The sequence below is a fragment of the Nerophis ophidion genome, linkage group LG12 (assembly GCF_033978795.1).
Source record: "Nerophis ophidion isolate RoL-2023_Sa linkage group LG12, RoL_Noph_v1.0, whole genome shotgun sequence".
Classification (NCBI taxonomy): domain Eukaryota; kingdom Metazoa; phylum Chordata; class Actinopteri; order Syngnathiformes; family Syngnathidae; genus Nerophis; species Nerophis ophidion.
The window spans coordinates 63385659-63411453 of record NC_084622.1 but is presented as its reverse complement, the minus strand read 5'-3'; the positions used below and the strand labels follow the sequence as shown (position 1 = coordinate 63411453).

The 25795-nt window shown below is 40.3% G+C and overlaps 1 protein-coding gene across 12 annotated transcripts in view; it reads right to left on the bottom strand.

The window, feature by feature from the left end:
* Positions 1–25795, bottom strand: part of fgd4a (FYVE, RhoGEF and PH domain containing 4a) — a 195781-nt gene that overhangs the window by 15492 nt on the left and 154494 nt on the right. For 9 of the 12 annotated variants that reach the window (XM_061917956.1, XM_061917962.1, XM_061917960.1 and 6 more), the window contains 7 exons: positions 17330–17714; positions 10089–10178; positions 7497–7642; positions 7276–7432; positions 7048–7186; positions 1508–1566; positions 1294–1440 (listed from right to left, as the gene is read on the bottom strand). In XM_061917956.1, the coding sequence (XP_061773940.1) occupies positions 1294–1440; positions 1508–1566; positions 7048–7186; positions 7276–7432; positions 7497–7642; positions 10089–10178; positions 17330–17714 (1123 nt within the window). Of the gene's footprint in view, positions 1–1293; positions 1441–1507; positions 1567–7047; positions 7187–7275; positions 7433–7496; positions 7643–10088; positions 10179–17329; positions 17715–24228; positions 24432–25795 lie in introns of those variants that run through there. The other 3 variants (XM_061917966.1, XM_061917967.1, XM_061917957.1) reach the window with 3 other exon arrangements.

Below are 25795 nucleotides of genomic sequence, written 5' to 3'. Positions count from 1 at the left end.
TTAAAGTCTACTGACGGATAAAAGTTAGAACTATACCAGGGGGTCAGCAACCTTTACCATTCAAAGAGCCATTTTGACCCGTTTCACTAAATAAAGAAAACTGTCCTACTTATGATTGAAGTCACAAAGTGCATTATTTTTTTTTAAAATGCCTCAAAACAGCAGCTTGGAATTTGGGACATGCTCTCCCTGAGAGAGCATGAAGAGGTTGAGGTGGGCGGGGTTTTGGGGAGGGTAGGGTAGTGGGGCGGTTTGTATTGTAGCGTCCCAGAAGAGTTAGTGCTGCAAGGGCTTCTAGGTATTTGTTCTGTTGTGTTTATGTTGTGTTACGGTGCGGATATTCTCCCAAAATGTGTTTGCCAATCTTGTTTGGTGTGGGTTCACAGTGTGGCGCATATTTTTAACAGTGTTCAAGTTGTTTGTACGGCCTCCCTCAGTGTGACCTGTATGGCTGTTGAACAAGTTTGCCTTGCATTCACTTGTGTGTGTGTGTGTGTGTGTGTGAAAAGCCGTAGATATTATGTGCCTGTGCCGGCATGCAAAGGCAGTTCCTTTAAGGTTTATTGGCACTCTATTCCTCTCCCTACGTCCGTGTACACAGCAGCGTATTAAAAAGTCATAAATTTTACTCTTTTTTTTTTCTTAAACCGATACCGATAATTTTAAAACAGATACTGATAATTTCAATCAATCAATCAATGTTTATTTATATAGCCCTAAATCACAAATGTCTCAAAGGACTGTACAAACCACTAGGACTACGACATCCTCGGAAGAACCCACATAAGGGCAGGGAGAACTCACACCCAGTGGGACGCCAGTGACAATGATGACTATGAGAAACCTTGGAGAGGACCTCAGATGTGGGCGAGACGAGACATGATGCCTCCAAGGTTCCAAAAAATAGTCGAAAAAAACGGAAAATAACAGAGCTGAGACCCGGTGTTTGTAATGTGAAAATGAATATGGCGGGTGTGTTACCGCGGTGACGTCACGTTCTGACGTCATCGCGATAAACAGAAAGGTGTTTAATTCACCAAAATTCACCCATTTAGAGTTCGGAAATTGTTTAAAAAAATATATGGTCTTATTTCTGCAACATCAAGGTATATATTGACGCTTGCATAGGTTTGGTGATAATGTTCCCCTTTAAGCTGCTGAAATCCAAGTCTGAATCCGAGCTAGTGTCGCTATATCTTGCTGTGCTATTCGCCATTGTTTGTTTACATTGGCAGCACTGTGTGAGGTCACACGGAAATGGATAGTGGCATTTCTGTGCAGTGATGGTCTCACCAAGAAGAGATATCTCTCCATGGCGGAGGTGTTCCTGGCTGCCAGCTTCAGGATGTGACCTTCTTTGATGAACTCATTAGAGGGATTAACAATGTCCTCCTCCTCGCCCAGCATCTCGTAAATCTCCATCAGTTTCTTGAGATTCTCCTAAACGACGACAACATTCTGTTTGAGGATGTCGGGCTTCTGAAATGGACGAAACAATCGTACTTACAGATTTGCGTATGGCGCTGTTGGAGTGAGTCGCTGCCGTGGCGATGATTTCTAAGGATTCTGGGAGAAGCAAAAAGGAGATGTTTTGATTCAAAGACTAGTAAACACATGACCAGGCTCAATGTTACACTGCTTTTTAACTACAAAACATGCAGGAGGAGAATGTTGCAATACTGCTGATGAGAAGAAATATCTTAATTGTGTTTTATTAAAAAAAAAAGTCCAGTTATTGAATCTATCATTTATTAAGACATTTTACATTTATTTAGCACTTTATGCATTTTTCTAACTTGTCAAAACCTCAAGTGCGGGGGATAGGATTCTACTTCTTCTATCTGCATATATATATGTATATGTATGTATAAAATATGTATATTTTATGTTTATGTTTTTGATTCATTTATGTGTCGTAACAATTTTTTTCAGTTCAGTAAATTAAAAATATATATATATATTTCTCAAAAATACATAACTTAAAACATTTATAAATATACATAAAATAAAACAAATATGTTTTACCATATATTATTTTATATATATTATCAATACACAATATTACGTATAAAGCTAAAAAAATATATAATATACTATGATCCCTTTTTATACTTTTTAAAACACTTCCTTGTGGTCTACAAAACATGTAATGTCGTTTTTGGGTCAAAATGTTGCATGTTTTTTGATTAAGAAACCATCTTCAAGCCGCTTTCTGACCGTCTCTTCAAAATGTTGTGGGCTGTCTCATTTACGTGCCTCCACCTCGACAATGTCTTACCTCCGCCAACCAAATTGTAGTTTTTAGCGCTTCCATATCGAGTTTACTGTCACAAATAAGCCATTTATGATACTTTGTACCGTATTTTTCGAACTATAAGTCGCAGTTTTTTTTCATAGTTTGACCGGGGGTGCGACTTATGTGTGAAATTATTAACACATTACCGTAAAATATCAATATTATTTATCTCATTCGCGGAAGAGACGAAGAAAATGTCAGCAATCGTCACACACACACGTCAACCAATAAGAATTCGGCGTGGAGGGTCATGACAGACGTGCATTGTGAGCAGAGGTGGGTAGAGTAGCCAGAAACTGTACTCAAGTAAGAGTACTGTTACTTTAGAGATTTATTACTCAAGTAAAAGTAAGGAGTAGTCACCCAAATATTTACTTGAGTAAAAGTAAAAAGTATGTTGTGAAAAAACTACTCAAGTACTGAATAACTGATGAGTAACCTGTTTGTTTAATGATTCCAGCAACAAATAATGCACAAAAACATAAAAATAGCAATGAGCAAATTCATAGCCAGGAATATCTCTTAAGCAACTAAAACAATAATATATATTAAATAATAATACATTAAAATTTAAAAAATTAAGGCAAATTGAGCCACAATAACTTAACAGCACCATAGACTCAGTAGGCATTGATTGATTGATTGATTGATTGATTGATTGAAACTTGTATTAGTAGATTGCACAGTACAGTACATATTCCGTACAATTGACCACTAAATGGTAACACCCCAATAAGTTTTTCAACGTTTATCAATTACTTAGTAAATGACCAAGTCGAGGTGATCTACCTCATATATAAATATACATACACACATATCATATATATATATATATATATATATATATATATATATATATATATATATATATATATATATATATATATATATATATATATATATATATATATATATATATATATATATATATATATATATATATATATATACCTTTATATATACAGTATATAATTTATATTTATTTATTTTGCGGTTTTTGTTGACATGTTGAAGGTGTTTTAATGAATATACATGCATGTTTAACACATAGATTCCTATCTTTAATGAAGACTAGAATATAAGTTGGTGTATTACCTGATTCTGATGACTTGCATTGATTGGAATCAGACAGTATAGTGCTGATAACGTCCCGGTTTTCAAATGGAGGAGAAAAAAAGTTCCTCCTTTCTGTCTAATACCACATGAAAGTCGTTGGTTTTTGGCATCTTATTTGTCCAGCTTCCATATTCGTTTTTATACACTTTACAAGAAATACATTGGCGGCAAACTCCGTCGCTTGCTAGCTTGTTTGCGTTGGCTTTCAGAGACTCTTATTTTGTTAGCGCAGGCGCGATGGAGCGGCACTTTTATTGTGAAGACAGGAACTGTGCGATCAGTCTTTAGGCTTTTGACGGGAAGTACAGTTGAAATAAAAAGTGCCTTTTTTCCTTTACACTTTTGATTGATTGATTGAAACTTTTATTAGTAGATTGCACAGTACAGTACATATTCCGTACAGTTGACCACTAAATGGTAACACCCAAATACGTTTTTCAACATGTCGGGTTTTACGTGTGACGGTCACGTGACCACCTGGCTCTGTTTGATTGGTCCAACGTCACCAGTGACTGCATTTGATTGGTGAAACGCAGGCATGCGTAGTTCCTACTTTGAATGCGTGTCTGACAAAATCAAAACAAACAAAGCGTGCATTGACAAATCGATTAAAAAAAAAAGTAGCGAGTAGCGAGCTGAATGTAGATAAATGGAGCGGAGTAAAAGTAGCGTTTCTTCTCTATAAATATACTCAAGAAAAAGTAAAAGTATGTTGCATAAAAACTACTCTTAGAAGTACAATTTATCCCAAAAGTTACTCAAGTAGATGTAACGGAGTAAATGTAGCGCGTTACTACCCACCTCTGATTGTGAGTCATGGAATGCTAACTGCTATATGCTATATGCTAGTGCCGTAGCTATTAAATTGGATAATTTCATCGTTGGCGGTAACTTATAACAACTGAGAATGGCTGAACAAAAATGGCACCGAAAAGGAAATCATGTACTGCAGATTACAAGATGGATGTAGTGAAATATGCAGCAGAAAACGACAAGAGGAAGCGGCGCATACCTTTGGAGTTGGCGGAGTTGTTTAGAAGCGACATCCAGGAAGAAGATTTCATGGGATTTAGTGATTAGGAGTGACAGATTGTTTGATAAAGGTATAGCATGTTCTATATGTTATAGTTATTTGAATGACTCTTACCATAATATGTTAGCTTAACATAGCAGTTGGTTATTTATGCCTCATATAACCTACACTTATTCAGCCTCTTGTTCACTATTTATTTATTTTAAATTGCATTTCAAATGTCTATTCTTGGTGTTGGATTTTATCAAATATATTTCCCCCAAAAATGCGACGTATATGTTTTTTTCCTTCTTAATTATGCATTTTCGAACTAAAAAATAGCTTTTACCCAATAGCCATAGCAGCACTAAACAGGCACTGAGTGTCCATATGTCCATCATGTCCTCATGTGTAATGTTTAAATGTTTTTCTATTTTTTTGGACTACAATGTGAAATAATGTTTTATGTATGTATACATAGATACATCTGTCATCTCTATCTTTTTTTTTTTAATTTATTTTTTATTTATTTATTTATTTTTTTTAATTTATACTACCATATTGTATATGCACCTTAGGAGGAGCTGCTCCAATTTCGTTGTTCTTTGAACCTGTTCATTGCAATAATGACAATAAAACTCTATTCTATTCTATTCTATTTTCAGCCGGTACGACGCATACTCCGGAGCGACTTATAATCCAAAAAATACGGTAGTACAAATGGCGACAGCGGAGGATTTTAGCATGCATGTGCATGTAAGAGACAGCCTGCCCAACAACAAAAGGATGAAGTTAAATAAAGAACTACAACTTTGGACTACAATGGCAGAAAAAGCTCTTTGGGTAAAACTTTACCATTTAGGGAGATATCTGCTGACGTCACATGTTGTCGGGGCAAATCTAAAACAGCTTGACATAATTGTTGTATAAATATCTCCTCAACGCCTCCATGGTTTAAATTAAAAATGTTGGCTCCCAAATACCCCAAAACAGGTGCCAACAGGCAAAAAATGTGGGTTTGCATAATATGGTCCCTTTAGTACTAGTTTAAATGATTATTATTATGCTTATTTAACATTTTTGAATAAAAACAATTAGAAACTTTTCAGCGATTGACTTTATAATATTAACTAGATGAGGCAAATTCTTAAGGAATTGCGTGTGAATGCTCAAATGCTGAAGCTGAACTGAAAGCTTGGAATTTTTTTCGTGGAATTTTTTCTTGAAATCTTGGAAATAGAATTGTTGTAGGAGAACACACAATTCCAAAACAGGCTGAATATTTTGAAGATGGAACGGTTTCGATCAGATGAAAAATATGGGAGTTGTGGAACTTTGAAGAATGTCCATTGATTTCAATGAAAGTTTTTTGAAAAGCTGAAATTAAAACAAAATGATTGGAAAAAACACTTGAATGGTATGATTGAGTTGAAACGGTTGATGTTGGAATTTTCCAAATTGGTCGAGAAATGTTGAAGAAGTAACATGTTGAATTGAGAAATGGTATTACGGAATTCCTGGAATTTCGGGAAAACCAGAAATTTTTCCAGTTAAAAAAAACAACCTTGTTTGTTGTCCTAATTAAGAGGAATGTTTTGAAATGCGTTGAAAAATGTGGAAAGAGTAGTTGCCAGAAAAAAGGGTGGAAATAGGGCTTTGGAAAACCAGGAATCCTGGAAAATACTGTTAGTTCAAATTTCCAAAAAAGGTGAAATGTGTCAAGGTGGAATGGTTTGAATCGGTTGAAAAATGTGGAAATGGTGGAAGATTGAAAAATGGCCAATTCATTTTGAATGGGAAAAAATGTCCCATTAAACCTGAAATTCTGGGAAATCTGGGAAGTTTTGGAATTTGTCAAGGGAAAGCCAGCAATTCCCGAATAGGCTCAACAGTTTGAAGTTGGAACAGTTTGAATCGGGCGAAAAATGTGGAAGGTCGAGGAAGTTGAAGAAGTTTAATAAATAGATGTAGAAAACCCCCAAAACTTTGGAGCATTCACACAATTATGTTTATATACTGTATGTTGTGCCACAACCTGAATAAGGACAAGTGGCTGTGCCGCGGCACACTGGTTGCGAATCACTGGTTTATAAAATGGATACCGCAGAGGCCACCACGGTGTATATGTTTCTTTTACTTTGTATTCATAGCTGTATGTAGAAGTGGCTGGTTGCATCAGCTCCACTACTTTAATGTCTTTTATGTCCTTTGTCTTCTTTGATGTTTCCCATAAGAGGGATGTGTACTATGGCTATGAGTTGTTTTTTTTCCCCTTGGCCTCAGTCTGGACCCCCTCTCCAAGGGCCCAGGCTTAGACCATTTTTTTTTCTCCCATTCCCCCACTTGTTTACCTGTATGTATCTCACCGTTTTTGCAAGGGTCGCCGCAAGTTGGCAGACCCGTCAGTGATCCTGTTCTGTCTCCCTGTAATGTTTGTCTGACCTTGAATGGGATTGTGCTGAAAATGTTAATTTCCCCTCTGGGATTAATAAAGTATGTCTGATTCTGATATGCGGATCTGTGGTGCCTTATTCAAGGGTATCTACATGTTAAAGTCATTATTGTTATTATGTGCAGCATCACCACTGAGCCTGCATGTGAAGATGAGAAGAGTTTGACGTACTTTCTGAGTCTCGTCGGTCAGGGTCGTCTTGCGGAAGCTTCTTCAGGTAGTCTTTGAGGAGCATCTCGTAGCGAGGGACTCTCTGCACGGGCTCCAGCATGTGATGTTGAAGCGTAAGGCTGCCACAAACTTCCTGACTCTGCACAAAAATTAACCACATTCATAATCAATACATGTTTTGGGTGAATATGTTGTACTGTGGTGTGAAAACTTTTGTTCATGCCAAACCTGTATCTCCTGAATGATGGCCTTGAATTGAGGAGAACGGTCCGTCCATTGTTTCAACAACTCCATGGCCTTGTCGAAATTCTTCACGTACTCGGCGTACATCTTGAGGAAGGGTGTGAGCTTCTGCAGGATGTCTCCAATGCGAGGTGTGGATGCCCTGCGGAGAGGCAGACAACAATTTGAATGCTTGAAAGAGAGTAAGATGTTTTGCACGAGCTCACCATTCTCCCATACGTTTCTCCAAGTCTGGCAGCAAAAATTGGCTGTGGAAGGTGTTGATGGAGGAGATGTTGGAGAAAATGTTCTTCACCACATCCACAGGAAATGTTCCTTTGTTGGCTTCCTCCATGAGCTTGGCACAAAACACCTGCAGAACGGAGCACACTTGATCACATCTCCACTGTGACGATTTAAAGGGGAACATCATCACCAGACCTATGTAAGCGTCAATATATACAGAAAAAGACCATATGTTTTTTTAACCAATTTCCGAAGTCTAAAAGGGTGAATTTGGCGATTGAAACGCCTTTCAATTGTTCGCTGTCGGAGCAATGACCTTTCACCCGTGACGTCACAACAGGAAGCAATCTGCCATTTTCTCAAACACATTACAAGTCAAATCAGCTCTGTTATTTTCCGTTTTTTTCGACAGTTTACCGTACCTTGGAGACATCATGCCTCGTCGGTGTGTTGTCGGAGGTGTAACAACACGATCAGGGACGGATTCAAGTTGACTTACGTGGAGTGTGCTAATCAGACATATCAATGGTCACGGCATGCTAATCGATGCTAACATGCTACGTAGGCTAGCTGTATTTGCACATTGCATCATTATGCCTCATTTGTAACTATATTTGCCTCCAGCCTTTCCCTCCACCCACATTTAATGCCAAACAAACACATACCAATCGACGGATTCAAGTTGCACCGCACCAGTGGTCAAAAGATGCAAAAGTCCCTCGCACACTTTACCGACGATAGCCATGCTACGACAGAGATGTCCTGCGACACTCAAAGCAGATGCATTTCCAACGATAAAGTCAACGAAATCACAAAGGTGAGTTTTGTTGATGTTATTGACTTATGTGCTAATCAGACATATTTGCTCACAGCCTGACTGCCAGCAAATTGATGCTAACATGCTATTTAGGCTAGCTGTATGTACATATTGCATCATTATGCCTCGTTTGTAGCTATATTTGCATCCAGCCTTTCCCTCCACCCACATTTAATGCCAAACAAACACATACCAATCGGCGGATTCAAGTTGCACCGCACCAGTGGTCAAAAGATGCGAAAGTCCCTCGCACACTTTACCGACGATAGCCATGCTACGACAGAGTTGGCAAGAATGTGTGGATAACCTGCGACACTCAAAGCAGATGCATTTCCAACGATAAAGTCAACGAAATCACAAAGGTGAGTTTTGTTGATGTTATTGACTTATGTGCTAATCAGACATATTTGCTCACAGCATGACTGCAAGCTAATTGATGCTAAAGTGCTATTTAGGCTAGCTGTATGTACATATTGCATTATCACGCCTCAAATGTAGCTATAATTGCATCCAGCCTTTCCCTCCACCCACATTTAATGCCAAACAAACACATACCAATCAACGGATTCAAGTTGCACCGCACCAGTGGTCAAAAGATGCGAAAGTCCCTCGCACACTTTACCGACGATAGCAATACTACGACAGAGATGGCATGAATGTGTGGATATCCTGCGACACTCAAAGCAGATGCATATCCAACGATAAAGTCAACGAAATCCCAAAGGTGAGTTTTGTTGATCTTACTGACTTATGTGCTAATCAGACATATTTGCTCACGGCATGACTGCCAGCTAATCAATGCTAACATGCTGTTTAGGCTAGCTGTATGTACATATTGCATCATTATGCCTCATTTGTAGCTATATTTGCATCCAGCCTTTCCCTCCACCCACATTTAATGCCAAACAAACACATACCAATCGACGGATTCAAGTTGCACCGCACCAGCGGTCAAAAGATGCGAAAGTCCCTCGCACACTTTACCGACGATAGCCATGCTATGACAGAGATGTCCTGCGACACTCAAAGCAGATGCATTCCCAACGACAAAGTCAACGAAATCACAAAGGTGAGTTTTGTTGATGTTATTGACTTATGTGCTAATCAGACATATTTGCTCACAGCATGACTGCAAGCTAATTGATGCTAAAGTGCTATTTAGGCTAGCTGTATGTACATATTGCATCATTATGCCTCATTTGTAGCTATATTTGCATCCAGCCTTGCCCTCCACCCACATTTAATGCCAAACAAACACATACCAATTGGTTGGAAGGCGATCGCCAAATTCGTCCTTGCTTCCTCCCGTTCCGCTGTCGGTCGTGATATGGCTCAATAGCTTCAGTTTCTTCTTCAATTTAGTTTTCGCTATCTGCCTCCACACTCCAACCATCCGTTTCAATACATGCGTAATCTGTTGAATCGCTTAAACCGCTGAAATCCGAGTTTGAATCCGAGCTAATGTCGCTATATCTTTCTGTTCTATCCGCCACATTTGTTTGTGGCATCACGCAGTGACGTCACAGGAAAATGGACGGGTGGATATAGCGATGGTGAAAATCAGGCACTTTGAAGCAGTTTTTTGGGATATTACGTGATGGGTAAAATTTGGAAAAAAACTTTGAAAATTAAAATAAACCACTGGGAACTGACTTTTATCGGTTTTAACCCTTCTGAAATTGTGATAATGTTCCCCTTTAAGTTTTTTTGCCGATCCCATAAAAACAGAACAATAATGCGCATCTCCTCATCTCACCTGATCCAGCAAGTTCAGTCGAGTCACGTAAGCCTTTTCTGTATGCAACAGCTCGCTGGCGATTTTCAACAGCTTCTGTTCATTCGTCTCCTGCAGAAAAGTGAAAAAAAGCATCCAATTATCAATGGAGCGCAATGTTTTTGCTGGTTCATTAACTGACATTCTTTCCCAACCGTGCATTTATTTTATTTGTGGCGGCCCACAACTCTCACGCAATGGACATTAAAAATGACTGACAGGAAATGCGACAAGCAGATAAAAGCAGTTATGAAAGGTGAAGTTATTTTTCCACAGGAGATGAGATGGTGTTTGAGACCCCATCTTTAAACTATTGCTATCTAAATCGTGGCATTGCAACTGCATGCTCTGCAAATGAGATTTAGAAGTGTAAGAAATCAAGATAAAACAAGTAGAAAGTACAGTTATCACAATCAGCTCACTTTTAAATGTTGAGTAAAGATTTTATTAAATAACAAATTAATATTTATGATTTTGTAGAATGTGTTGCACTTCCTATTTCCAGCTGGGGGATGAACTTATTTATAACTAAAAGTCAAGCAGGATTTGTGCTGTTATGAGTGCACACACAGTGGAAGTGAAGTGAATTATATTTATATAGCGCTTTTCTCTAGTGACTCAACGCGTTTTACATAGTGACACCCAATATCTAAGTTACATTTTTTAAACCAGTGTGGGTGGCACTGGGAGCAGGTGGGTAAAGTGTCCTGCCCAAGGACACAACGGCAGTGACTAGGTTGGCAGAAGCGGGAATCGAACCTGCAACCCTAAAGTTGCTGGCACGGCCGCTCTACCAACCGAGCTACGCCGCCCAGTGCATGTCGACAGAAGCGCGTGGAACTCGAGTGCATTATTGACACAAGCCTCTTGGTGGGCGACTGTGGTAGAGCCCAGCTGGGATCTCAGTAGGTAATGACAATGTCTGAAAGGACAGAGTCGAACATAGAATTGTAAGACATAAGTGTTACTAACATGACTAATAGGGCGAAAACAAAGTAAGAACCCAAAAGGAAGTGTAGCCTCAGTAATTAACTTTAATTATACCATTGTAATTATTATTGTTATCATCATTAAAGAGATAATTGACTAGAAATCAAATATACTCGCTACAATTTCCATTGTATGCTCCATACATGAGAATCCAGTCAAATTGTTAGAAATATTTCAGATTATGGTGCAGTACAGCTCAACACCACTAGAAACTACTTGTGTAAACAATACTGACAGAGACCGTAAAAACTGAGCTGTCACAATACATACTTTGAGTTATAACTACCGTATTTCCTTGAATTGCCGCCGGGACGCTGATTAAATTAATACATCTTCTCACTCCTGCGCTTACCAAAGGCATGCGGTAAAAGTAAGCATGCGCTAATTATTTTTTAAAACCTCTTCTCACTACGGCACTTACCAAAGGTATGCAGTAAAAATTTGAGTGTGATGTAAGCTTGGACCTTAAATCCTACTGAATAGCTCTTAACCTTCGTCTTGTGTTAGGGTCGGCACCGACCCGTTTTAGTTTTTAAATGCATAAAAACACTTTGTCAGGAACCTCTTTGTCAACAAAATAAAACATTTTAATTTTTTTCACTAAATTATAAAATGCTCTGGTAGAAATTATGCCCTTGGTGTTGTTAGGGTCGGTTTCGACCCAGTTATAACAATAAGATGATAAAGCAATGATAAGAGCCAAAACTGAACACACTTGACAGCCAGCTCCTCTCCCAATCTTGTGAGCTTTAGTGGATTCTCATTTTACCTTGTTATCCTGTACAAAAACAAACAAAAGACAGACACTAAAAGTGTCACTTTTTGCCACTCGGATTTTGTTTTTTATTAGTTTTGGATCTAGTAATCTATTTCTCTTGGTTTCATTTGCTTGATTGGTTGTTGTTTGTTTGATGTTGGATTTCTGTTGCTGAAAAAAATACTTTTTAGCCTTTTTCTTGAAGTAAATATATATGGGTCGAAATTGACCCGTAACACCATAGATGTTACTATAGTTAAAATTCTTAAAATGAAAAAATAAATAAAACACATTTATTTAAGAGATGTGTTCTAATACCCCTTAGTAATAGTTAGGTAACACCACAACCTTTTTTTTATTTATATGATTCTCTTGAGGTTCGTTTTACCATTTTTAAAAATTGAAATCGAGGGGTATACTGACAAAAAAAGGCCCAATGGCCCAAACCAAAAATATTAAAACCAATATTTTCAAGGATAAGGAAGCCTAACGAGGTAACCAAGAGATGAGAAACAAATTGGATGATAGATAATTGTTTTTAGTGTATTTTACAGCTGATTTAAGACATGGGTCAAAACCGACACGTTAACATAAGAGATGGTGACAGAAAGCTAACACAAGAGGAAGGTTAATCTTCTTCTTTTTATGCGATTTCAAATTACCGGTATTGAAATCAGCCTCCTCCATTTTGAAAATGATGACAGGGGAAGTGTCACTCGTGACGTCACGAGTTTGACCAGGCGGTAATTCAAGGCAGGCGCATACTTTATGTCTTGCGGCAATTCAAGGAAATACGGTATATTGTTTTCTAAAGTGGACCTATTGCGCAAAACCAACGTTTCTTACTTATTGGTACCTGTTTTTGTGTACTCGGGATCTGCATAGGCTCCAGCCAGCCCCGCAACCCAGAGAGGGACATGCGGTAGAAAATGGTTGGATGGATGGATAAGTCCCCAAAAATTGAAATAAAACCATGTAGTCATGGCGGTGATATTTATAAAACAATCTTGCCTTCTTTCATACTTCCTCTAAACAAGTCATCTGAAATGTGCTTCAATAGCAAGGTTTTTCCCAATTTTGACGTCACCGGATATCCAAAGTGCTCTCCGCGCGAGTCCGCCATTGTAGTCCTGCATCAAAAAGGTCCTTTTTCGATATTCTCTAGTGGGGCAGACTGGCTCGTAGATTCACATGCATCCTCTGCTGTTTCCATTTCTAATACAAAGTACTGTATAGTTCTAACTTATTGATGCCAGCAGACTCGTTATGGAAGCACTAAAAACTACAACATGAGCGAGGGGGGTAAGACGCTGTCAAAGTGGGGGGACGTAAATAAGACAAAAATAGGCCATCCTGAAGAGACGGTCAAAAAGTGGCTTGAAGATGGTCTGGAAAACATGATCTTTGCAAAATGTTGATCAAAGAAGCTACATTAAATGTTATTTAGACCACAAAGAAGTGTTTTAAAGGCAGAACAAATTCTATTGTCAGGTCAGCTGAGGCACAAGCTTCACCTTCCCAGACTGCAGACATCGTTCTGGATTTGAGATATTTATAATATGTAGGAAACAAGGTATAATCCTTAGGCTCCCACGGGCTAACTCAGCTGCTTAAGTATTAGACATCTGTTGTTCCTTTGCAGGAAATAACTTGTCCCAGAGAACACTTTCACACCACGCAGAGGGATTGCTTTCAAATGCCAGGATTATACAGTGGAACACGTTTATGTCGACGCCCCTCAGACTAGCGGACGGACGACGACATACAGTGGGGCAAAAAGTATTTAGTCAGCCAGCGATTGTGCAAGTTCTCCCACTTCAAATGATGACAGAGGTCTGTAATTTTCATCATAGGTACACTTCAACTGTGAGAGACAGAATGTGGGAAAAAAATCCAGGAATTCACATTGTAGGAATTTTAAAGAATTTATTTGTAAATTATGGTGGAAAATAAGTATTTGGTCAACCATTCAAAGCTCTCACTGATGGAAGGAGGTTTTGGCTCAAAATCTCACGATACATGGCCCCATTCATTCTTTCCTTAACACGGATCAATCGTCCTGTCCCCTTAGCAGAAAAACAGCCCCAAAGCATGATGTTTCCACCCCCATGCTTCGCAGTAGGTATGGTGTTCTTGGGATGCAACTCAGTATTCTTCTTCCTCCAAACACGACGAGTTGAGTTTATACCAAAAAGTTCTATTTTGGTGTCATCTGACCACATGAAATTCTCCCGATCCTCTGCTGTAGCATCCATGTATCCATTTTGGTATAAACTCAACTCGTCGTGTTTGAAGAAGAATCCTGAGTTGCATCCCAAGAACACCAAACCTACTGTGAAGCATGGGGGTGGAAACATCATGCTTTGGGGCTGTTTTTCTGCTAAGGGGACAGGACGATTGATCCGTTTTAAGGAAAGAACAAATGGGGCAATGTATCGTGAGATTTTGAGCCAAAACCTAACTATATGAGTGCACATATTGCCCGTCCCCTTAAAAAGTGGGGAGGGGTTGCACTAATATCCAATGAAAACATTAACCTTAGCCCTAACCTAAGTAATAAATATAAATCATTTTAGGTGCTTACTAGGATGTCTGTCACACTGCTACCTCGCTATCTGGCTGTTTTCTATCGACCCCCTGGGGACTATTTGGACTTAATCAGTGAATTTTCAGACACACAGATAATATAATTATAATAGGGGATTTTAATATCCATATGAATACCCCGTCAAACCCTCCAGACTATAATAAATAGCTATGGTCTTACACAAATAATAAATTAACCCAGGCATCGCGACGGAAATACCATAGAGCTAGTCGTTTTCCAGGGTGTCACCACCTGCAAAGTTATGGTACTCCCGTACACTAAAGTATTGTCCAATCATTACCTAATACAATTTTAAGTTCTGACTCATTGTTAACAAGCTACTAATAACCAATGCTTCAACAGCCGCAACATTAATGCTGTCACAACTACGACTCTTGCTGGCCTTCTGCCTTCGGTAATGGCACCATTCCCAAATTATATGGTAGTATTATACCATCGATAATCTCACTCACAACTTTAACGATGCCCTTTGCAACGCCGTTGATAGTATAGCACCGCTAAAGCTACCTCCTGGTTGTCTGTCTTTCCTGCTCTGCCCCCCTCTCCTGTGTGGAGATGTTATCTGGTGACCACGGATCAGCCTCCAAAAATGATACGTTAGCTGTTTAAAGTCGAGACCCAGGATGGACCACTCCTCTTTGCATCAGTTGGTGATGTCTCTGCGCTGCTGATGTGTCTTCATTCAAGAAGATCCCCTGGTGGCCTCCCAATGGCCTGGACTTTCACATGGAGTCGGGACCTGGGGTGGACCACTACTTATGCATCAGTCGAAGACGTCTCTGCGCCCCGACATGTTTCCATGCAAAAGGATCCCCGGCTGGCCCCAATATGGACTGGAGTCTCACGGTATAGCTCAGCTGGTAGAGCGGCCGTGTCAGCAACTTAAGGGCTGCAGGTTCGATACCCGCTTCCGCCACACCCCTCCGACTATCAGGTACTATTTAACTCACTAAAACACTAGCAACACAATAGGCAGATAAGGGATTTCCCAGAATTATCCTAGTAAATGTGTCTAAAACATCTGAAACGCTCTCACTGCAATCGCCTTTTTTTTTTCCCTAGTCCTTCACTTTAAATTTCCTCATCCACGAATCTTTCATCCTTGCTCAAATTAATGGAGAAATAGTTTCTTTCTCGGTCCGAATAGCTCTAGCTGCTGGAGGCTCACATTATAAACAATGTGAGGATGTGAGGATCCCTACAACCCGTGACATCACACGCACATCGTCTGCTACTTCAAGGCTTTTTTAAGTTATCTTTGACCCAACTCTCTCCTTTGAGTCACACATTAAAAGCGTTACTAAAACGGCCTTCTTTCATCTCCGTAATATCACTAAAATTCGCTCCATTTTGTCCACTAAAGACGCCGAGATCATTATCCATGCGTTTGTTACGTCTCGTCTCGATTACTGTAACGTATTATTTTCGGGTCTCCCCATGTCTAGCATTAAAAGATTACAGTTGGTACAAAATGCGGCTGCTAGACTTTTGACAAGAACAAGAAAGTTTGATCACATTACACCTGTACTGTATATACCTTTATATACATATATACATACATATATACCTATACTGTATATACCTTTATATACATATATACATACATATATACCTATACTGTATATACCTTTATATACATATATACATACATATATACCTATACTGGCTCACCTGCACTGGCTTCCTGTGCACTTAAGATGTGACTTTAAGGTTTTACTACTTACGTATAAAATACTACACAGTCTAGCTCCATCCTATCTTGCCGATTGTATTGTACCATATGTCCCGGTAAGAAATCTGCCTTCAAAAGACTCCGGCTTATTAGTGATTCCTAAAGCCCAAAAAAAGTCTGCGGGCTATAGAGCGTTTTCCGTTCGGGCTCCAGTACTCTGGAATGCCCTCCCGGTAACAGTTCGAGATGCTACCTCAGTAGAAGCATTTAAGTCTCACCTTAAAACTCATTTGTATACTCTAGCCTTTAAATAGACCTCCTTTTTAGACCAGTTGATCTGCCGCTTCTTTTCTTTTTCCTATGTCACCCCCTCCCTTGTGGTGGGGGTCCGGTCCGATGACCATGGATGAAGTACTGGCTGTCCAGAGTCGAGACCCAGGATGGAGCGCTCGTCGGGACCCAGGACTGACCGCTCGCCTGTATCGGTTGGGGACATCTCTACGCTGCTAATCCGCCTCCGCTTGAGATGGTCTCCTATGGACGGGACTCTCGCTGCTGTCTTGGATCCGCTTTGAACTGAACTCTCGCGGCTGTGTTGGAGCCACTATGGATTGAACTTTCACAGTATCATGTTAGACCCGCTCGACATCCATTGCTTTCGGTCCCCTAGAGGGGGGGGGTTGCCCACATCTGAGGTCCTCTCCAAGGTTTCTCATAGTCAGCATTGTCACTGGCGTCCCACTGGATGTGAATTCTCCCTGCCCACTGGGTGTGAATTTTCCTTGCCCTTTTGTGGGTTCTTCCGAGGATGTTGTAGTCGTAATGATTTGTGCAGTCCTTTGAGACATTTGTGATTTGGGGCTATATAAATAAACATTGATTGATTGATTTTTTATTAGCGACCAAAAGTTGCAAACTTTATCATGGATGTTCTCTACTAAATCCTTTCAGCAAAAATATGGCAATATGGCGAAATGATGAAGTATGACACATAGAATGGACCTGCTATCCCCGTTTGAATAAGAACATCTCATTTCAGTAGGCTTTTAACCTCAACAGTTTCTAAAAGGCAATGCAGAGGTTGCTATGATATGTTGTGAACTGTTTACCATCACATTGCCTAAGAATAGTAGCAGACTGCAAGGAGGTTATAAATACATCACACAAGAGGACAAAATGAATAATCTCTCACTAACCTTCTGTTCCGTGCCGGTCTCTTGGTTTGCATGTTCCTGTTCTGTGCTTGTCCCGATGTCCTCATTCTCATGGGAGCTCTCTGAGGCAGTTCTGTGCGGACTGGAGTCCTCATCCCTCCTGTCTGTGCTCCCCATATCGCCGTTCACTATCCTCCCATTTTCACCATTACACGCCTGTGTCTCCTCCTCCTCGTCCCGCTCCATCTGCTTTAGGACCCCGTTAGCCGTGGGTATGTGTGCATCCTGCGCTTTGGATGCCACCGAGTCCAGTTCTACTGCCGTGTCGTTCTCCTGGATCTTGCCGGGCTCCGACAGCCTGCGGGCGTTCCGGTGTGCGGGGCTGCTGTGTTTGAGAGGCGAGCTATCTCTCTTGTTGTCCGTGCTGCTGCAAGAACAGAGGAAAAGGTGAGCAGGAAAGATGACGGTGGACAGACTCAAACAGGGAGCAGGTTGAGAGAAAAGCCGGTTCAGGAGCTGCTCGAGCCGGCAAGTTAATCAGGAAGTGGGGGGAGAGTAAGCGGAGAGCTTTTGCATGTGAGTGTGAGAGTTAAAAATAAAACTGCACGGACTTCCAGACTTCTATCTGTCCTGTAGGGCAGTGGTTCTCAACCTTTTTTTCAGTGATGTACCCCCTGTGAACATTTTTTTTAATTCAAGTACCCCCTAATCAGAGCAAAGCATTTTTGGTTGAAAAAAAGAGATAAAGAAGTAAAATACAGCACTATGTCATCAGTTTTTGATTTATTAAATTGTATAACAGCCCTGCGATGAAGTGGCGACTTGTCCAGGGTGTACCCTGCCTTCCGCCCGATTGTAGCTGAGATAGGCGCCAGCGCCCCCCGCGACCCCGAAAGGGAATAAGCGGTAGAAAATGGATGGATGGATGGAAATTGTATAACAGTGCAAAATATTGCTCATTTGTAGTGGTCTTTCTTGAACTATTTGGAAAAAATATATAAAAATAACTAAAAACTTGTTGAAAAATAAACAAGTGATTCCATTATAAATAAAGATTTCTACACATAGAAGTAATCATCAACTAAAAGTGCCCTCTTTGGGGATTGTAATAGAGATCCATCTGGATTCATCAACTTAATCCTAAACATTTCTTCACAAAAAAAGAAATCTTTAACATCAATATTTATGGAACATGTCCACAAAAAATCCAGCTGTCAATACTGAATATTGCATTGTTTTTCACAGTTTATAAACTTACATTCATATTTTGTTGAAGTATTATTCAATAAATATATTTACAAAGGATTTTTGAATTGTTGCTATTTTTAGAATATTTAAAAAAAATCTCACGTACCCCTTGGCATACCTTCAAGTACCCCCAGGGGTACGTGTACCCCCATTTGAGAACCACTGCTGTGAGGCACAGGAGTGTGTGTGTGTGTGTGGCGTTGCAGTAATGAGGAGGACAGGAGCAAGAGATGCAACCTGCTTACTCCCCAGAGGTAGAACCTGGCCTACTTTCACACACACCTGTGTTACAAATCTGGCTGCAAAATAATTGATGATCCTCTACTTTGTCAACTTCAATGAAACTCCATCCATCCCATCCATTTTCTACCGCTTATTCCCTTTGGGGTCGCAGGGGGGCGCTGTTGCCTGTCTCAGCTACAATCGGGCGGAAGGCGGGGTACACCCTGGACAAGTCGCCACCTCATCGCAGGGCCAACACAGATAGACAGACAACATTCACACACTAGGGCCAATTTAGTGTTGCCAATCAACCTATCCCCAGGTGCATGGCTTTGGAAGTGGGAGGAAGCCGGAGTACCCGGAGGGAACCCACGCATTCACGGGGAGAACATGCAAACTCCACACAGAAAGATCCCGAGCCCGGGATTGAACCCTGACTACTCAGGACCTTCGTATTGTGAGGCAGACGCACCAACCCCTCTTCCACCGTGCTGCCCTGTTCAATGTCTATAAAGCAAATTCTTTAAAATAAATACTTGCGTGTTTATTTGTCCACAATATTTGGGACACTATGAAATTGGATCAACCACTGAACTCAATGACATTGCAACATTACGACTTGTATGTGGATTATACATGTGCCACATAAATGCTGCTTAAAACTGATTCATCCATGCAGGTCTGAATTGGTCCAAGAGTGTGCATGTATACCTAATGTCCTCAAAATTTTACAGACAATAAACAATAATGATGATGTGCGGTATTTTGTTTTTAATTAAATATCCATCCATCCATCCATCATCTTCCGCTTATCAGAGGTCGGGCCGCGGGGGCAGCAGCCTAAGCAGGGAAGGCCGGACTTCCCTCTCCCCAGCCACTTCGTCTAGCTCTTCCCGGGGGATCCCGAGGCGTTCCCAGGCCAGCCGGGAGACATAGTCTTCCCAACGTGTCCTGGGTCTTCCCCGTGGCCTCCTACCGGTTGGACGTGCCCTAAACACCTCCCTAGGGAGGCGTTCGGGTGGCATCCTGACCAGATGCCTGAACCACCTCATCTGGCTCCTCTCGATGTGGAGGAGCAGCGGCTTTACTTTGAGTTCCTCCCGGATGGCAGAGCTTCTCACCCTATCTCTAAGGTAGAGACCCAAACTCATTTGGGCCGCTTGTACCCGTGATCTTATCCTTTCGGTCATGACCCAAAGCTCATGACCATAGGTGAGGATGGGAACGTAGATCGACCGGTAAATTGAGAGCTTTGCCTTCCGGCTCAGCTCCTTCTTCACCACAACGGATCGGTACAACGTCCGCATTACTGAAGACGCCGCACCGATCCGCCTGTCGATCTCACGATCCACTCTTCCCCCACTCGTGAACAAGACTCCTAGGTACTTGAACTCCTCCACTTGGGGCAGGGTCTCCTCCCCAACCCGGAGATGGCACTCCACCCTTTTCCGGGCTAGAACCATGGACTCGGACTTGGAGGTGCTGATTCTCATTCCGGTCGCTTCACACTCGGCTGCGAACCGATCCAGTGAGAGCTGAAGATCCCGGTCAGATGAAGCCATCAGGACCACATCATCTGCAAAAAGCAGAGACCTAATCCTGCGGTCACCAAACCGGAACCCCTAGGCGCAGTCAAGGCGAAGGTATTCCATTTTGGAATAAAGCTGTAACATAATGTGCGGAAAAAGTGAAGCGCTGTGAATACTTTCCGGATACAAAGTATGTGATGTTTATTTTCGACCATGTCAAGATATATATATAAAACAGTCTACATTTATACATTATGATACTTTAACACAATTTACATAAAATATACTTAACACCAAAGTATATTCAATACATATTATCTATAGCAGGGGTCAGCAACCTTTTTGAAAGCAAGAGCTACTTCTTGGGTACTGATTAATGCAAAAGGCTACCAGTTTGATACACACTTAAATAAATTGCCAGAAATAGCCAATTTGCTCAATTTACCTTTAATAAATAAATCTATATATATATTAAAAAAATGGGTATTTTTGTCTGTCATTCCGTCGTACATTTTTTTCCTTTTACGGAATGCTTTTTGTAGAGAATAAATGATGAAAAAAACAATTAATTGAACGGTTTAAAAGAGGAGAAAACACGAAAAAAATGAAAATAAAATTTTGAAACATAGTTTATCTTCGATTTCGACTCTTTAAAATTCAAAATTCAACCGAAAAAAATGAATATAAAAAATAGTTAATTCTAATCTTTTTGAAAAAAATTAAAAAAGAATTTATGGAACAACATTAGTCATTTTTCCCGATTAAGATTAATTTTAGAATTCTGATGATATGTTTTAAATAGGTTAAAATCCAATCTGCACTTTGTTAAAATATATAAGAAATTGGACCAAATTATATTTCTAACAAAGACAAATCATTATTTCTTCTAGATTTTCCAGAACAAAAAATTTAAAAGAAATTCAAAAGAATTTGAAATAAGATTTAAATTTGATTCCACAGATTTTCTAGATTTGCCAGAATAATTTTTTTTGAATTTTAATCATAATAAGTTTGAAGAAATATTTCACAAATATTCTTCGTTTAAAAAACAGAAGCTAAAATGAAGAATTAAAATAAAATGTATTTATTATTCTTTACAATTAAAAAAAATACTTGAACATTGATTTAAATTGTCAGTAAAGAAGAGGAAGGAATTTAAAAGGTAAAAAGGTATATGTGTTTAAAAATCCTAAAATCATTTTTAAGGTGGTATTTTTTCTCTAAAATTGTCTTTCTGAAAGTTATAAGAAGCAAAGTAAAAAAATAAATGAATTTATTTAAAGAAGTGAAGACCAAGTCTCTAAAATATTTTCTTGAATTTTCAAATTCTATTTGAGTTTTGTCTCTCTTAGAATTAAAAATGTCGAGCAAAGCGAGACCAGCTTGCTAGTAAATAAATACAATTTAAAAAATAGAGGCAGCTCACTGGTAAGTGCTGCTATTTGAGCTATTTTTAGAACAGGCCAGCGGGCGACTCATCTGGTCCTTAAGGGCGACCTGCTGCCCGCGGGCACCGCGTTGGTGACCCCTGATCTAGACCATGAAGAAGTGTTTTAAATGAAGGTTTCCTTCAACATAATTTCTTAGCATATTTTTATTTATAGCTGCAAAAGAAACAAAAGCGCTACAGTCCAAGTCTTGCAAAGTGTTATCTTGTAGGTTTTGTACTTTACACAGCATGTCCGGTAGAAACAGGAAGTGTGTACAAATAGAGGAAGAACAACACGCTGGTGCAACATTGCTGGCCCCCTGTTGCGTTTCTACACGAAACATCATCGTCTTTAAGTCCACTTTTGGTGCAGCTTTACATGAAGTACAGAGGCACACTGGTTTGTTGCCTCGTTGGCCATCTGGTCGCCTTGAAGCCTTTGAAGGCCGACTGAAAGCCACTACTAGCGACCACGCAGTCTGATAGTTTATATATCAATGATGAAATATTAACATTGCAACACATGCCAATACGGCCGCTTTAGTTTACTAAATTACAATTTTAAATGTCCCGCGGAGTTTCCTGTTGAAAACGTCGCGGAATGATTATGCGTATGATGACGCGTGACGATATATTAGCCAGTACCACTTACGGCTAAAAGTCATCTCTTTTCATCGCATAATTACACAGTATTCTGGACATCTGTGTTGCTGAATCTTTTGCAATTTGTTCAATTAATAATGGAGACGTCAAAGAAGAATGCTGTTGGTGGATTGCAGCTGCCTTTAGCAACCGAAACACAGCCGGTGTTTCTTTGTTTGTTGTGAAGCTTTAACACAGAGCGGTCAAGCGAACATGTTTCTCTACGTCAACCAGCACGTTTTTGGGATGGGAAAATTGTGATACTAAGTCGGCTCTTACCGGAGACTTGAGTGGATTACGCGACCTCCTCCTGTAGCTGTCAAAAAGGCAGCTGTGATCTTGGCTCGTCCATTGGCTTCTCTGAGAGACACTGGCGTTCACCGCGGCCATCCGACTTTCAGGTATGACTTTAGAATCTCACTAAAACACTATTAACACAATAAGCAGATAAGGGATTTTCCAGAATTATCCAAGTCAATGTGTCTAATAACATTTGAATCGCTCACACTGCCGTCGCCTGGAGCCATTACGTTGTTTTTGTTTTTTTAGTGCTTCACTCTAACTTTCCTCATCCACGAATCTTTCATCCTCGGTCAAATTAATGGGGAACTCGTCGCTTTCTCGGTCCGAATTGCACTTGCTGCTGGTGGCTATGATTATAAACAATGTGAGGAGCTCTAAAACCCGTGACGTCACGCACACATCGTCTGCTACTTCCGGTAAAGGCAAGGCTTTTTTATTAGCGACCAAAAGTTGTGAACTTTATCGTGGATGTTCTCTACTGAATCCTTTCAGCAAAAATATGGCGAAATGATCAAGTATGACACATAGAACGGACCTGCTATCCCCGTTGAAATAAGAACATCTCATTTCAGTAGGCCTTTAAGTTTCATGTGAACCAGATTAAGATATTAGAAGGCTAATTCTGTTCGTTCTCTCTCCTGTGTGGAGCCTCCAGAGGGTTAATCCCAACAAGTGAAAAAGGACACAGCCAGTCCGCTCTGGTTAACCTCATTTTCACTTCGAGAAGTTTTTAAGATTCTAATTAAAAAAAACATCTCAGCCAGAAAGAAAGTGGAGTATCAATCAATCAATCAATGTTTACTTATATAGCCCTAAATCACTAGTGTCTCAAAGGGCTGCACAAACCACCACGACATCCTCGGTAGGCCCACATAAGGGCAAGGAAAACTCACACCCAGTGGGACATTGGTGACAATAATGACTATGAGAACCTTGGAGAGGAGGAAAGCAATGGATGTCGAGCAGGTCTAACATGATACTGTGAAAGTTCAATCCACAATGGATACAACACAGTCGCGAGAGTCCAGTCCAAACACAGCAGCGAGAGTCCCGTTCACAGCGGAGCCAGCAGGAAACCATCCCAAGGGTAGCGGACCAGCAGCGCAGAGATGTCCCCAGCCGATACACAGAGGGACATAGAAGAAAAAGAAAAGAAACGGCAGATCAACTGGTCTAAAAAGGGAGTCTATTTAAAGGCTAGAGTATACAAATGAGTTTTAAGGTGAGACTTAAATGCTTCTACTGAGGTGGCATCTCGAACTGTTACCGGGAGGGCATTCCAGAGTACTGGAGCCCGAACGGAAAACGCTCTATAGCCCGCAGACTTTTTTTAAAAAATTGATTAAACACCTATGTACTAAGAACCAGTGTTCTCTGCTTTCTATTCTATTCCTTTTGCCAGAGTTACAAATAGTAAGATATAAACCACTCTTGCCTTTCCAGTTACTCTATTTGAATGACAGAAAAAAAAGGAAAAACGTTTCAACAATAAGACAATGTTTTCTACCAACTGGAGGATGGTGAAGATGCAATAAAAGTGAGATGTAAAGATGTTCAATGATCCATACCTCCTCTTCCGGGTTTTCATGTCCCGACCCTGACTGCTCTCCCACAACTGAATGAGACGCCTGGTTCGCCCTACTCTGCTACGCAAATCTGCCTTCATCCCCTCGCCAATGACCGACTTGTAAAAAGTGCACACGCTAATCTCGACCGGTTCTTTGTCTGTGACCCTTGTCTGAGCTACTATCAGCAAGTCAGTCACAGCACTTTGATCACAAGACTTCTGCTTTTTTCACTCTTGAGGTTGGCAGCGGTAAAGGAAACGTTGGGAAAGACGACGCTTTTGACGACAGCAGGTGTGCGCTTGCGTTATTGAATACCGTACATTGAGCCATAACGTGCGAGAACAATGTGTGACGCCATCACACTACTGAAATTGTATTTATTTTTCATACGCTGTAGTCCTTTGACTGTCTCTGGTTTTAATTCACAGTGGTGATGTCACAAAGTATACAATCAATTTTAGGTCGGTATCTTGTATTGATTATAAGAAGAAAGGGACAGGCGGTAGAGAAGGGAGGAATGGATGGAGTCACACCATTGTGTTTAAATTTCTACGGAACATTCCAGAGCTTCTCAGTGGGGTGAAGGTCTGATTGTGGTTGCCAATCAATGTGTAAACATGATAGGTCACTCCTGAAAACACTGAGCCAATCAATTGTCGTTGTTATATAGGAATTAAAAAATCTCCTCATTCAGTAGGGAACACATTTTTTAAAACCATGCACTGCCATATATACTGTAATTATTTACCATATATTTATATATAACATAATTTACCGCCTGCGCTTTAAACAATGTTGCTGTAGATTTATGGCTTCACATGCCGCCAATAAATTTTAGCCCCGTCACACACATATATATACATATATATATATATGTACAGTGGGGCAAAAAAGTATTTAGTCAGCCACCGATAGTGCAAGTTCTCCCGCTTAAAATGATGACAGAGGTCTGTCATTTTCATCATAGGTACACTTCAACTGTGAGAGACAGAATGTGAAAAAAAAATCCAGGAATTCACCTTGTAGGAATTTTAAATAATTTATTTGTAAATGATGGTGGAAAATAAGTATTTGGTCAACCATTCAAATCTCTCACTGATGGAAGGAGGTTTTGGCTGAAAATCTCACGATACATGGCCCCATTCATTCTTTCCTTAACACGGATCAATCGTCCTGTCCCCTTAGCAGAAAAACAGCCCCAAAGCATGATGTTTCCACCCCCATGCTTCACAGTAGGTATGGTGTTCTTGGGATGCAACTCAGTATTCTTCTTCCTCCAAAAAGTTCTATTTCGGTTTCATCTGACCACATGACATTCTCCCAATCCTCTGCTGTATCATCCATGTATCCATTTTGGTATAAACTCAACTCGTCGTGTTTGGAGGAAGAATAATACTGAGTTGCATCCCAAGAACACCGTACCTACTGTGAAGCATGGGGGTGGAAACATCATGCTTTGGGGCTGTTTTTCTGCTAAGGGGACAGGACGATTGATCCGTGTTAAGGAAAGATTGAATGTGGCCATGTATCGTGAGATTTGGAGCCAAAACCTCCTTCCATCAGTGAG